The sequence below is a fragment of the Thunnus thynnus genome, chromosome 19 (assembly GCF_963924715.1).
Source record: "Thunnus thynnus chromosome 19, fThuThy2.1, whole genome shotgun sequence".
NCBI classification, from domain to species: Eukaryota; Metazoa; Chordata; class Actinopteri; order Scombriformes; family Scombridae; genus Thunnus; species Thunnus thynnus.
Genome location: NC_089535.1, coordinates 19,568,661 through 19,582,970, shown reverse-complemented (window position 1 = coordinate 19,582,970; position 14,310 = coordinate 19,568,661). Strand labels below are relative to the sequence as shown.

The 14,310-nt window shown below is 40.5% G+C and overlaps 2 protein-coding genes across 2 annotated transcripts; one reads left to right on the top strand and one right to left on the bottom strand.

Moving 5' to 3' along the window:
* Positions 1 to 814: 814 nt before the first annotated feature.
* Positions 815 to 3,203, top strand: pgam2 (phosphoglycerate mutase 2 (muscle)). The gene is made up of 3 exons (XM_067573748.1): positions 815 to 1,329; positions 1,554 to 1,734; positions 2,707 to 3,203. The coding sequence occupies exons 1-3, from the start codon at positions 913 to 915 to the stop codon at positions 2,874 to 2,876; spliced, it is 768 nt and encodes a 255-aa protein (XP_067429849.1). The 5' UTR covers positions 815 to 912; the 3' UTR covers positions 2,877 to 3,203.
* Positions 3,204 to 5,990: 2,787 nt separating this feature from the next.
* On the bottom strand, positions 5,991 to 10,908 carry LOC137170396 (syntaxin-2-like). Its single transcript, XM_067573747.1, has 9 exons — positions 10,801 to 10,908; positions 10,393 to 10,464; positions 9,963 to 10,062; positions 9,449 to 9,523; positions 8,985 to 9,058; positions 8,645 to 8,753; positions 7,183 to 7,256; positions 6,896 to 7,033; positions 5,991 to 6,790 (listed from the first exon to the last, which is right to left on the bottom strand). The coding sequence occupies exons 2-9, from the start codon at positions 10,441 to 10,443 to the stop codon at positions 6,584 to 6,586; spliced, it is 828 nt and encodes a 275-aa protein (XP_067429848.1). The 5' UTR covers positions 10,444 to 10,464; positions 10,801 to 10,908; the 3' UTR covers positions 5,991 to 6,583.
* Between the last annotated feature and the right edge of the window lie 3,402 nt (positions 10,909 to 14,310).

The window sequence follows — 14,310 nt, the reverse complement described above, 5'->3', positions numbered from 1 at the left end:
ATGTGTTTTATTTCAAAAGCTTGTTATACTATCCAATTGGTCAAATCGTCATTTGAAAAGTAACTAAAGCTGTCATATAAATGTAGTGAACTAGAAAGTACAATATTTCCCTCAGAAATGTAGTGGAGTGGAAGTATAAAGTAGCATAACATGGAAATACTAAGTAACACTAGTAAAGTACAAGTACCTCAAAATTGTACTTAAGTACAGTACTTGAGTAAATGTACTAAGTTACTTTCCACCCCTGCTATTAGTAGTAGAAGTAATAGTTTTAGCATATATGGTAGTTGGTTGCAGGATTACATAATTTGTATTACTTGCATTATCAGCTATTTTATGTAAGAGAAGGTGCATGAGTACATACTGTATGCAGCTGTTCATTCAGCTGTGTTTGGGGAACACACGGCCCGTGCATATTACCCTTTCACTGTGGAAACTGAGTGGACCTCTGTAGACCTTGTTGTTATTGATATTCCACATAACAAATTCTGTGTGAACAAATGTAATATTTAATTAATATACTGTATGAACTCTTCTCAAAACTGTTCATGTCAGACTGAGGTTCCTCTCTGCAGCCAACTCTGATCTTTACACTTTTGTTCCACAGTTCTCAGTTTAAAAGTCATGTTGCTATTTTGGCTTAATATCTGACCTCTGGCCTTCCCAGCCAACACATGCAGAGGTCTGGGTTCATTGGCTGGGCCTGTATGTCTATCAGAGTATGAATGCCTCTCACAGGTGGAAAATGAAAGAGGCCTGTCTGCTATGCACTGCCACTATCCAGGCTGCTATAAAAAGACTGTTGTATGCTGGCTCGGGCTCACTGTTGGTCAGGCTGTGTGTGTGCACAACTTAGAAGGGCTGAGGGTACTTTGTTTGCTTTAAGGTAAACTCAGGAGAAACATTGCAAGTATGGCCGGTGTTCATCGTCTGGTTATTGTTCGCCATGGTGAGAGCGCCTGGAACCAGGAGAACCGCTTCTGCGGCTGGTTTGATGCCGACCTCAGTGAGAAGGGTGTGGAGGAGGCCAAGCGTGGAGCCAAGGCTATCAAGGATGCAGGCATGAAGTTTGATGTGTGCCACACCTCTGTGCTGAAGCGTGCTGTCAAGACCCTGTGGACCATCATGGAGGGCACAGACCAGATGTGGCTGCCTGTGCATCGTACCTGGCGTCTGAATGAGCGTCACTACGGAGGCCTCACTGGTCTCAACAAGGCTGAGACAGCTGAGAAGCACGGTGAGGAGCAGGTGAAGATCTGGCGTCGTTCCTTTGACATCCCACCTCCACCCATGGAGAAGGACCATGCTTACCACAAAGTCATCAGTGAGGTGAGACAACTGAAATTAAGACACATGTTTCTCACCAATAAATTTAACCCTAAAGACCAACTTCAACAATTTAAACAAATCATATGAAATCATTAAGCAACTATTGGTATGTGTTTATTTGGAGGACCACCAGTGGTTTCTCAGTAGTTTTATCAGTCAGTTATGTAACTTTTGTCAGTTGTTGTGGGAGTAAACTATCCTCTAACTGTTCATTCTACCTCCAGTCCCGGCGCTACAAGGGCCTGAAGCCCGGTGAGCTGCCTACATGTGAGTCACTGAAAGACACCATTGCCCGCGCCCTGCCTTACTGGAATGATGTCATCGCTCCTGAGATCAAAGCTGGAAAGAACGTTATCATTGCCGCCCACGGCAACAGCCTCCGTGGCATCGTCAAGCACTTGGAGGGTGAGCATTACACTTTGCAGGCATAGAAAGCTTTAACAAAAAGAGACAATTAAGAGGAGAGTGATAGGTAGAGGTGAACGTTGACATTAGAAAATCTCCATAAAGGACCAAAAAATGGTTTTACGATAAAATTCAACAACTTAACCAAAGATTTTGGTTTGAGAGTAGCTTTGATTGCATAATCACAGTCAGGCTTGTCTCAACACACACACACATTTGTCACTTTTTGGGGACATTACATAGACTTACATAGACCTAACCCTAACCATAATCACTACTTGCCTAACTCTAACCCTTATCCTAACCTTAACATGACCCTAACCTTAACCACTGACCAAAAAATCAGCTTTTTCCCAATTGGGGACATGGCTTTTGTCCCCAACTAGAAAAGCTGCCCCCAATTAACTGGTCTTTAGCCTGAAATTTGTCCCTGAAAGTAGCCTATGAGAGACCCACGCACACACACAAACACACACACTCATGGATTACAGTGCATATAAATAGCAGGCAGGGACTCTCGCACTAGGGCTCAGGGACAGGGGAGAGAGTCATGAGCTTGGTTCCCATTACAGTCACGACCTTTATGTAGAAAGGTTGTCCTTCTCAAGGAGTGGCCAGACATGGATAAGGTAGTTAAACAGCCAGAGAGGCTCAAGGTCAAATAGAAAATGTCAGCGAGGAAGCTCAGATTTTAAGGCTGCGGATGAAAAAAAGAAGCAACTCAAGTTTTTTATATAATAAAAGTAATAAATAATGATACAAGTTTAAGTTAGAAATTACTGTAATCAGAATAATTTACAATACAATCAGATATAAGGAAAATCTGCTCTGTTGACTACTTTTATTATGCAGGAGCATTATCCTTCCTTTCTGCTTTGCCTCCAGACAGCTTCATATTACATCAATTACATTTCCTCTGTTCTGTCTGCTGATCTGCATGTCAATCCGTCTGGTTCCTGTTTGTCTTTCTAGGTATGTCTGATGCAGCCATCATGGAGCTGAACCTGCCCACAGGAATCCCAATTGTGTACGAGCTGGACGCAAACCTGAAGCCTGTTAAGCCCATGGCTTTCCTCGGCGATGCGGAAACCGTAAAGAAGGCCATGGAGGCTGTGGCCGCCCAGGGCAAGGCCAAGAAGTAAGCCTGCCCCGGAGGCTCCGTGAGGAGGAAGAAAAAGAGACTTTTCCCACTTTTGTCCTTCAACCCTTTCCTCCTAACCATTATTCCATCCTTGTTGTCCATTCCAACTGGGGAAATGTTTAATGGTTCAATTGGAGATGGGCCATTTTCACCACAGTAGCCTCCTGTTTGCTTAAATGGCAGACAGAGATGACCTGTCAATCCAAGCTGACAGCCAGGCACCACATTTTCAACGCCCACACACCACTCAGCCCTTTTAAATTGTGGTCAAGCCCTATTTTGAGGGTCCCACCACCCTGGCACAACCAATAAAGAAACCATATTTTTATGTAGGCCTGTGTCTGTTTCTATCATCTCATGTCTCTCTTCCCTTTCTCTTTCTTTATATTATATTGTCACCCTTATCTGGTACTCCTATTCTTCTTCACTGTCCCATTTAGACATCAGTGGTTTCAGCAAAGTGCAAAGGTGCTGTGAAATCTTATCCAGGAGACAGAGAGGAGGAGGGGGGAGGAGAGAGAGAGTAAGAGAGAGAGAGAGAGACAGAGAGAGGGAGAGAGAGAAGGAAAGAGAGAGACAGAGAGATATGTCAGTGGGTTCATCCTGGCAGCAGTCCCATGATGCAGGAAAGAGCTTATCTGAGAGTTTCTGCCTTTTCTCTGCTACAGTCAGATCACACAGAGAAACACACAGGTGAAGAGTCAGTTTAAGCAGTTACCTGTCATACATAAAGGAGTTTTAGTAACAGGTGACAAATTATAGGACAATAAATGAGTAGAGGAACATAACAAATGCGTATGATTTGATAACAGGCGACATTTTCCTGGCATGGTTCAGGTCCACTTGCCACCTTTGAGAGCGGGTCACAGTAAATCAATACAAAGTTATTTTGAGTGATCAGCTTTATTCCATGATGAAGCATTCCAATCCTGATGGGAGTCATCTCTTCCAGGAGGATAATGTCCCCATCTACAGGTCACTGAGGGGTTTGATGAGCATGAAAATTATTTGAATTATAAGCAGTCACCAGATCCCCACCCAAATGAGCACTAAAGGGAGATTGTGGGCATACATGTAAAATATCACTCTCTTTTTTCTTTTGGAAGAATACTGTTTATTTCCTCAATGGAGTTCCAGAGACAACTCATTTTTCCTTTAATTTGTCACCCATTAGCCAGGTGGCAAATTAAAGAAAAATCCTGAATAAATGAGTGGAGAAACATAATGAATGCAGATGCTTCCACACAGGTGCACTGCATGGTACAATTAAGCAATTCGCACTCAAGCATGTATGTGCAAGCAATGCTGAGCACACCCAGTTGATTCTGATTTTGTATCAAGATTGCAAGAGGAAAAGATCTAAGTGACTTTGAAAGAGGGTTCATTGTTGGATGAAAAAAGTGATATGGTAAGATGAGTCATCCTTCACGATATTCTTGACAAGTGTGTGAGTGCATGTGTGGCTTACACCAAGAGAATGGTACAGGCCTGAATGCTTGACCTGTACAGTGAGGGGATATGGTGGCTCTGTCATGCTGTGGGGGGCATTTTGCTGGCATGGTTTGGCTCCACTTGTCCCCTTAGAGGGAAGGGTCACTGCAAATCAATACAAAGTTGTTCTGAGTGATCACCTTTATCCTATGATGAAACATTTCTATCCTGATGGGAGTGGTCTCTTCCAGGATGACAACTCCCCCATCCAGAGGGCACGAGGGGTCACTGAATGGTTTGATGAGTATGAAAATGATATGAATCATATGCTATGGCCTTCACAGTCACCAGATCTCAACCCAATTGAACACCTTTGGGAGATTTTGGATCAACATGTTAGACAGCACTCTCCACCACCATCATCAAAACGCCAAATGAGGGAATATCTTTTAGAAGAATGGTGTTCATCCCTCCAGAGGAGTTCCAGGGATTTGAAGAATCAATGCCAAGGTGCATTGAAGCTGTTCTGGCAGCACGTGGTGGCCCAACAGACTTTTCAGACACTTTATGTTGGTTTTTCCTTTGTCACCTGTCTGTACAAGATGAACTACATCTCAGATGAATTATACTTTGTACATGGACCCACCACCTTTTATTAACAACACTGAATCTAAATTGATTTAAAGTGGTTTGTTTGATTCTGATCAACAGAAAAAGACCCCTTAGTGTCAAAGTTAAAACAGATCAAAGTGGCCTAAATGAATTAACAATTTAAAATACAACACACTAGTTTGCATAAGCATTCACCCCCTTTAATTGGACACATAAATCATCACTGGTGCAGCCAATTGGTGTTAGAAGTCAATTAGTTAAATGTTAATCACTTGTATGAAGTTGAGGGGTTTCAATTGATTGTAGAATACAAACACTTTTATCTAGAAGGCCCAACATTTGGTGAGTCACCACTGTGAAAAAAAGGAAAAGGTCCAAGCTACTCAGTGAAAAGGATACAAAAACGTTTTGCAGCTTTATGTGAGAGTGGTAGAGAAGAGAAAGCCACTCAAACTCATGCAATTTTTACTACAGTTCGCCAGAAGGCAATCTCTGAAGAGGCTCAAAAAATCAGCGGGTAGATGGTCTGCTGAGACTAAACTGAGCTTTTTAACCATCTGATTAAATGTTGCAAACAGCAATCAATGTACCATTCCCAAGGCAAAGCATGGTGGTGGCAGCATCATGCTCTGTGGATGTTTCGCTGCAGCAGGCCAGGGTGTGCTAGCGGGGATATAAGGTCAAATAAATGCAGTAAAATATACAGGGAAACCCTGGAGGGAGAGAAGGAAAGGTTTCTGCCAATCCAATCGAAAATGTTTGTGGCTGGGCTTGAAAAAGCCTGCTCATTTACAATCCCCAAGCAACCTGACAGAGGTTGAGCAGCCTTGCACAGAGGAAGGTGGGGGGAAAAAATAGTGTACAGACTTGCAAAGCTGAGTAGAGACCCATTTACACAGACTCATAATTACTGCCAAAGGTGCATCTACTAAATACTTATGGAAAAAATATGTATATTTTGTATTTCATATTTGCAATACATTTAGAACACTGTAGAGATAGATTTTCACTTTGACATTAAAAAACACACACCCCAATGTCTTAAAAGAACAAAACATGGAAACTAATAAGAAGGTGAATATTTTTTATGGGCACTGTAGGCACAGTCATACAGGTCACAGTTCTTTTACAGTATTAGACAATATTATACTGAATTAATAAAACACAGACAGCACATACAGACAACAAAGCACCATAAACAGATCGGCAGGACTGCAGAGATGAGGGACGTTAACTGACCCTGGTTCAGACTTCTAATGTTGTTCTGCCACCTACTGGCCACCAAGGGGAACACTGGCTAATTGTGACAATCAATTCTGTTAGTTTGTGTTAAACAATTTAATTAATGCAATGTGAATGGAGCAATTTTGTGGTTTTAACTATGTCTGAAACCTAAAGTCTCAGGATTTAGAGTCTGTAAACATATGACAAATAAGTTAAAATTATGATTCATTTTTGTGGCTGTGTCTTTGGCAAGATATGGCAGATTTGTATTCAAAATCACTGAAGTTAAAATAACACATTCCTCATTATCCTTTTAGAAACATGGGATTTGAGGGGGCAGACAGACACTGCTCCATAAATCAGATGAAAAGTATTTTTCCATCTGGCTTTGATGTTGATCAGAATGTTTGGTGCAGTTGATGTTAAAACAGCTTCAGGAGCTCAGTCATGGTTTAAGTCTGAGGTGTTTTGATCACTACCAGTTTTAGCAGCTGTTCGCCTCTTGAAGGGTTTGAAGAAACTCGGGAGAGATGCTATCTTGTGTGGGTTTTTCTTGTACGTGACTGCTTTGTTGGTTTCTGCTTTGGACATGTCTACATACTCTGCAGCACTCGTCACATTCTTTTCTATGTTGTTGATCAACTCCCCCTGGTAGAAGAAAAACATGATTGACACCAGTCAGGTTTCATGACATCAGTATATTCCTTTATATGTGTCACCATAAAACATTTCAAAATGAGGCAGCCATCTTACCTGAATCTCCAACAGCATGGCGGTGTCAACAAAAATCTCATGCAGCTCTTTGATGCTCGACTCGAGGCAGATGATGTCCTGATGACGACACTCGATCTCAGTCAGAGCACGGCTTGAAGTCTGAGCATCAGCGTTGATCTGTAAAAAGCTTTTTTTTCTTAAATCATTATCTAAATAGCTTCACTACATTCTACCTGCATGTTTGAGTGATCCATAACAAAAACAAAACTATAGTAGGTATGATTCACTTTATTTATGTCTCAAAGCTGAAAGAAATTCCGACTTACATCAGATATGAAAATGGCAAGATTGTCACAATTCAGCATCTCCTCCAACTCTGCGTCTGTGGTCACTTTATCCACTGAACAAGAGACAAACTAGATTCATTGAGTGATTTTCAGTTGATTGTAAAGGGCATACAGGTTAGTCCATGCTTAAAAATCACAGAAAAAAAAAAAAAAATCTGTAGCAGTCACATTTTCATCAATGACTCAGTCACAACAAATTGTGGGTTTTGTTCAGTGTTTTTGTAAATGAACGAACTGGAGGCTGTGGAGTGTGCAGCCAAAGCAGAGACAGCATGAAATAACATACATTAATGGCTGTTCACCCCTAGATGGTGTAATTTTACATCTCTGCTCAACTGCTGTGTCACTTTCTCTCAACCGTAATCAATTTAAGAATACTGCAGATTTAGACCATCACCTGTGTGAGGCGAAACTGGTAAACGCTACTTTGTAACTATTAAAGTGAAGTAAATACTGAGTAAAATGTGAGTAAAGCTGCTAGGCCTAATAGGACGTGCCTACCAGCTAGCTGATGTCATTACTGACATTTTTAACCAATCACTGTCACAGGAGAGTGTTCCCACCTGCTTCAAGACAGCCACCATTGCCCCTGTACCTAAAAAGTCTGCAGTGTCCTGTCTAAATGACTACCAGCCAGTAGCACTCACCCCCATTCTTATGCAGCGCTCTGAAAAACTGCTTTTCCTGCACATCAGATTTACTCAGCACTCACACATCATGAAAATTACGACACCTACATCAGAATGCTGTTTGTTGAGGATGATGAGGTGCCTGCACAGAGCCCAAAGGACTCTAAAACAAGGGCCACCCCAGCCACAGCATGTATACCCTGCTGCCGTCTGGCAAGCGATATAAGAATATCCGTTGCTCCAATGCATCCTCTGCAATTATTCTATATATTCCACCAGATGTGTGAAATTTACACTGACATATTCTGTTATCGTGGTCTTTGCATTAATTGCACTACTTTTTTTGCACATTACATTTATTTTGCACATATTTAAAAAAAAATCATATTATATTATATATACCCACATGCATATTGTCTATATGTGTGTGGTGGGGGCTTCAACTGAATTTCAATGTGTGATCCTGTATTTTATAAAGTTCAAATTAACCTTGAGCGTTGACAACACACCAGCAGGAGGGACCTTTCCTCAGTAGTTCAATAAGTGAACACAGCTGGATTTTCAAAAGAAACATGGACATGGAGTAAGAGGTGTGGATTTATCTCTTCTGAATATGAATGAGAGTTGGTTTAATCCATGTGCACTGTTTTAAATGCAGGGGATTGTACTTATAAAAGCAAAAGAGGCAAAAAAAAAGGAGAATATAAGAGAATATAAAAACTCACTTTTAAGGATTTTGCATGGCGGCTACAGAGTGGGAGGATTGGACATGTGTTTATGTTTTGGTTGCATTTTGTTTTGGCATTACTCACCAATCTCCAGTTGTCTCTGAATTTGTGCTTTGCATTTATCTCTGAAGGAGATCTGTGCCTTATGGTAGCCCCTCATGACTTCAGCAAACCACCGAGTCAGGTGCGAGTGCTGGTGAAAGGTGGAATATGAAATCAGATTATTGAGCCATCAATTAAAAGGGACCATTTAAACATCAAGCCTTTGTATACAGACCATTGTCAGTAACGATTCTGTTAGGTGTGTAAAGCTTGAAGCCTCTTTGAAATAACTCCTTTAATGTTTTCCAGAGGATACTATAAATTGAAATTTGATCATCTGTATGCATGACCCATCACAAGAAATAAAAAAGTACTGCCAGACCTGGTTCCTCTGAATACGCTGGATCACTGAGGCACCTATGCAGTTGTCATCCACAGGCGAGTTATCCTGCATTGCTGAAATAACACATATGACACATCTAATATGAATAAAAACACAGGATCAAAAACTCATTAATTAAAGCCCAAAGACACCCTTCACAATCTTATGCAGAAAGTTCACAGTATAGGGTGAACGTTGTGTTATTCTGACACTGTGTTTTTACTGATGATCAGTGAAAGAGTGGAGAAGCCTTCCTATTCCCATTTGCAAGTCAAATTCTGTGTCATGAACTATGCTGTTCCACAATTTGAGGAAGTGTGATGTACAGCTGTACGGTTCCTCCTCATAATCTCAAACAATGATGGTACACAGCCATGTCTCTGCACTAATTCCAAGCAAATCAATACATATATTAGCATATTGTGCAAAAAAACAAAACAAAAAAAAAACCTTTCTCCACCCACCTTTTAATTTGGCTCGGACCAAGCTGGCATTCTTCTTGGCCTCATTGTTCAGCAGTTCCAGCTCGCCTTTGTATCCTACCAACACACCAAGGTAACTTCATTGAGGGAATGATTTCAGCATACTATAAGATATAGAAGCATATTATGTGCGTGCAAATTCTGTAAATATATCTGTATGTTCACACACGTTCAAATCTTGTGGCTAAATTAGTTTTATAATGTTTATATGGCTCTGTATAACATCTAGCCAATCTATTTATAGAACACCTGTTACCCCGCTGTATAAACAGGCACAGGAGTGTTTGTCAAAGGCTGTTTTTGATGCTCTGTTTGTCTTTTCAGTGCTGTGTGCTCTGAAGGAGGAGATAGATCTCTGCAAGCATCAGCACAACAGTGAAGGAATCCAGGTTCTACTTTTCTGTCATTTGAATATGTGTTGAGGTCATGTGGGGAAGCTTTCAATAAAATCTGCACTTGTTAACCACGATGAAGGTGTTTAAGACTCTGTACTTACTCTTGTCTTGGTTTGAAGAAGAGAGGATAACGCCATGTATTCTCTCCACCTCCTCTGCTTGACAGGAAATTTTTTCAATGAGGCTTCTCACCTCCCCCACCTACACACACACACACACACACACACACACACACACACACACACACACACACACACACACACACGGTCATGTTTCACTTCACATGACATTACATTGACTTACATTAATTTCCTGGTGACTTATTCTAACCATAACCACCATAATTAATGATTTACAAGACTTCCTTTTGTCCCCATAAGGGAGGCGAGTCCACACGACATGACTGTGTATCTTAAACAGATTTACGTCCCCACAACATGAGAAATACCTGGAACACACACACACATACTTAGGTGCATTAAACCTCTGGAAATAAAACACTAAAACAGAGACAAGCCGAGAGAAAATTACCGTTTTGAAAAAATCCTCCATGTTGACTTTGCTCTCTGCTGCATCAGTCATGTCATCCTTCTGCTGCTGCTGCTGTTAAAAGAGGGAATTCATTATAAGCTACTTATATGAATACTTACTTAAGAGGCCAACTGTTGCTCCAGATAAACAGTCCTTTGAACGTTTTAACAACTGCAACACTCATATCGACTATGTGAAACATCAATTTCAACAAGCTCCAGCTGCCGCATGCAACACTAGCTGGATCTATTAGCCATTTTCTTTTGCTCAGGCGACATTAACTTAATAACTCGAAACACTTGTTGTTAACTACATACATACAACACAGCCGCCACTCGGGTGATTATAACTTCAAATAACAGTAAGTAGGCCTACATCCTCGATATTTCTGTAACTTTCGTTATTTACGTTAACAGGCTCGACCTCCACCTGCAGTGTGGGCTGAGCCGAGCACACCTGTACAATAAAGAGCGCGGGCACGCAGGCGCGCCTCTGCCAAAAAAGGGCAAACAAAGAGCCAAGTGTACTAGAGGCACTTACGTTAAAGCTGCAGGTAGACGAGCAGCAACAACAACTGGAACACCTGTTCGATACCAAGCTGTTCAGACTTGTTTACCTTCATGTAGTCTGCTCATTGGATGTGGGTTGTTGTAATTATTAGCCTTTCCGAAGGTGGCGCTATAGGCTACCTTCATATTGACCAATACCTTTATCAGTCAGACTAGAGTATTTTCTTCCCAGGTTCATAGTCTGTGTTGTTGTCTTCTATTTATTTTAATGCAACATTTCACTTACCGTTCATCCAGTTTGAAAGTTTTTTGAGCGTTGCAGATTTGACAAATTTAGACTACCTGGAGTCCTGCACCTCTAGTATGTGGAAGAACCCATGTGGTAGACATTACATCAATAACTGATTAAACAGGTTATTTGATATGCTTAATCTATGCGAAAACCAGGAAAGATGAGAAAGGAAGACACACACACAGTCGCCTTTATATATCTACGTACACTTTTTTTTTTTTTTTACAGTTCAGTGATGTCAATATGCTATAATACACTATACATCAATGCACGTCAGGTGGATATTATATTATATAGTAATAAGGTGCATGATTGTCTATGGATGTTAGAATTGTCTGAGGGCCCTGCTATTATTCATGCTGGATCTGTCATGTCCAGGACACTTGAATAGAACAGATCTATTGTTAATTTTATTAGTTGTATTTGTTGTTCTTAGTTGTGGACATCTAAAATTGTCCCCACCTGTGTCCATTGATTTTGAAATTGCCAATACACACGCTGAAGAAGGACGTTTTGCCGGAAACATCCGTGTGGCAATTAAAAAGTCAATTTGGAGTGCTGTCCTAGTCTTTGTTTTTCATTATTAACCACTTTAAGGATCCAGCACCCATCTTTCATGGGTGACTTGAGCATGTTGTATCTTATTTTTTATAATTTTATTAGTAACACCTGAGCTTTTTCTTGCTATGAAAAGCGAATCATCTGCTGTGAAAAAGAACCGGGCTTTACTTTTGCATCAATAAAGCACCAGCAGGCTTTGATGTGAAGTGCCTTTTTACATCTGGCCAGAGATAACCTATCAAATTTATTTTCTAGCAACTCTGGACTCATTTTCAAATTTTCTTTTGTTGAGGATTGGCCCTGACAAATAGATACGTTAAACTAAATCAGAAACCTCAGTGTGTCCTTTTTCAACAAGGTCCACTGTCTTAAGGATATTTTTGATCTATATTCATTACCACACTGACTTATGATAACCTCTTCATTGTCTAACTAAAACAATAATGACCTCTCCCTTACTCCCTACATGACCAGTGCCAAACCAAGCAGCAGGATTCCTGCCAGCCCTTATTTATGTGGTTTATTGTAAACACCCAAGACAACAGTCCTTGCTACTCTGCTGTTGCCTGATCCTTTACTGCAAACTCCAAGCCCATAGCACAGTCTGCAGAGGTACAGCTTCATAGCACTATGGTTGTCTGTCTATGACTTAAGACAAACAGATGCCTCAAACTGACCTTAAGTGCAGTTAAGAAATAAATTGCTCAAGTAGTCACACATTTTCCTTGCCCAATTCAAAGTCATTACATTCTGCTAAAAGCCCACCTGCATTTAAATTCCCATTATACACTGTAAAAATGACAGAAGCTTTGCCCTCTATACGCTGACCCTTTGTACTTTGTCACAGCAGGGTGGTGGAAACAGCTGCAGCCAATAAAATAAAGAAAAAACACAAGACATTTGAATCCGATGCATCAGTTTTGAACTGAAAAGCTGTACATGTACCTGTTCCTATGATAGTATCTTACCTGCTTCCTGCAGTGTCTGTGTCTGTAAAAGTCTTCTTCTGTCTCTTCACAAAGGTGAAAGGGAGTCTATGCTTGGGGAAGTGGGAGGATCACTACATCTGCCACCTCAGACAAAGAACCTGCGGAGAAATAAATAACAGATCTCTCAGAGGCCTACAGGCTATCCTGTTTTATGTGAGTGACACACAAAGCTTCAGTCTCCAATCAGAAATGTTGGATTTCATAAACAATGCAGTGAGTGCTTGTGGGCATTAAAGTGCTTCTCAGTGTATTGGTGCACAGTAGAATACAAAGAATGTTTTTCTTCATTATCAGTTGTCATGAGAAGAGGTTGAAATGTAGATTTTCAAGAGAAACTCTAATAAATATACTTTGTATGTAAATTACTATGCTATTATGAATACCTATTCATTTACAAAATGTGTCATTTTGATTGTGATAAGTAATTTTAAAGCCACAATCTCATTCTCTCAATGAATGTGACAAATTTTAAAAGTCATATCTCAGAAGAATCCTGAAGGCAGATGGATCCTCACAGTTATCAGGATGTGGCAGGATGTTTGCTCACTATAACTGGCACGCAATAATCTTGCTGTCAACCACCTGTTCAAAGTCAGCCCTTCATTTCACTATTGTCTATCGTCCTGTCTGAAAGAGTAGTCCAAAGATTTGACCAAAAGTAGAGAAGGTTATGTGATTTTAATAAAAAGCTAAATATGCCTTGAGACACTTGGTAGCCTGAGTTATATCACCATTTTTATCTCCAGATTTCTGTTTGTATTCATTATAGATGTGTGGCACTTCAGCAGGGTGAAGACTTGCCCTCACAGGGGCTCAAACACAGACATTTTACATGAAAAACAACCCTGCACTCACTACACCTCTGTGCTGCCCTTCAGACTCCTCTTCAGTTTTAAACATGTATTATTTATTTAAGAGAAACCTGGAAACATAATCCCCTCTGGTATCTCTGGCATCTAATATAGTTTTGATGTTAATGAAGTTGTATTTTATCACCTGATGCATTTCTTTCTTTCTACCACTAGAGGTAGCTTCAACATTAAAAGCTGAGGATAAAAAATGGCATTTTCTCTTTTCTGTCTGGCCTTAAAGTATGATAATCAATACCTGAATCAGCACTATAGCAGCACTATAATTCAATTGACTTAGCCCCTAGGCTTTCTTAGAGATCCAATAATGAATAACCAATATTAACTTAATAGAAATATTTTGTGCAATTTCAACAGACTAAGTAGATTCTGCAGTTGCACTGGCAGCAAATCAGGTGGATATTTTCTCCATTACTGAGTCACTAAATGAGACCATACAGTATTTTTGTGAGTATAAGATTGATTTTATACAGTGGTGGTCATATAACACAACACATACTAGAAGGCTTCTTTTACCTTTTATGAGAAAAGGAAGAAGAGGCCCAGGAATAAACTATAGAAACAAAGGAATCTCAAAAATTGGTTTTACATGGTTGCTCGCTATTCTATACTACATTCTCCTACAGTCCCTGGACAGGCAACACCTGCAGTGCCTTGCATGGGTAATTCCGGTTTTGGCTGGTGTCTTGTCCAGACAA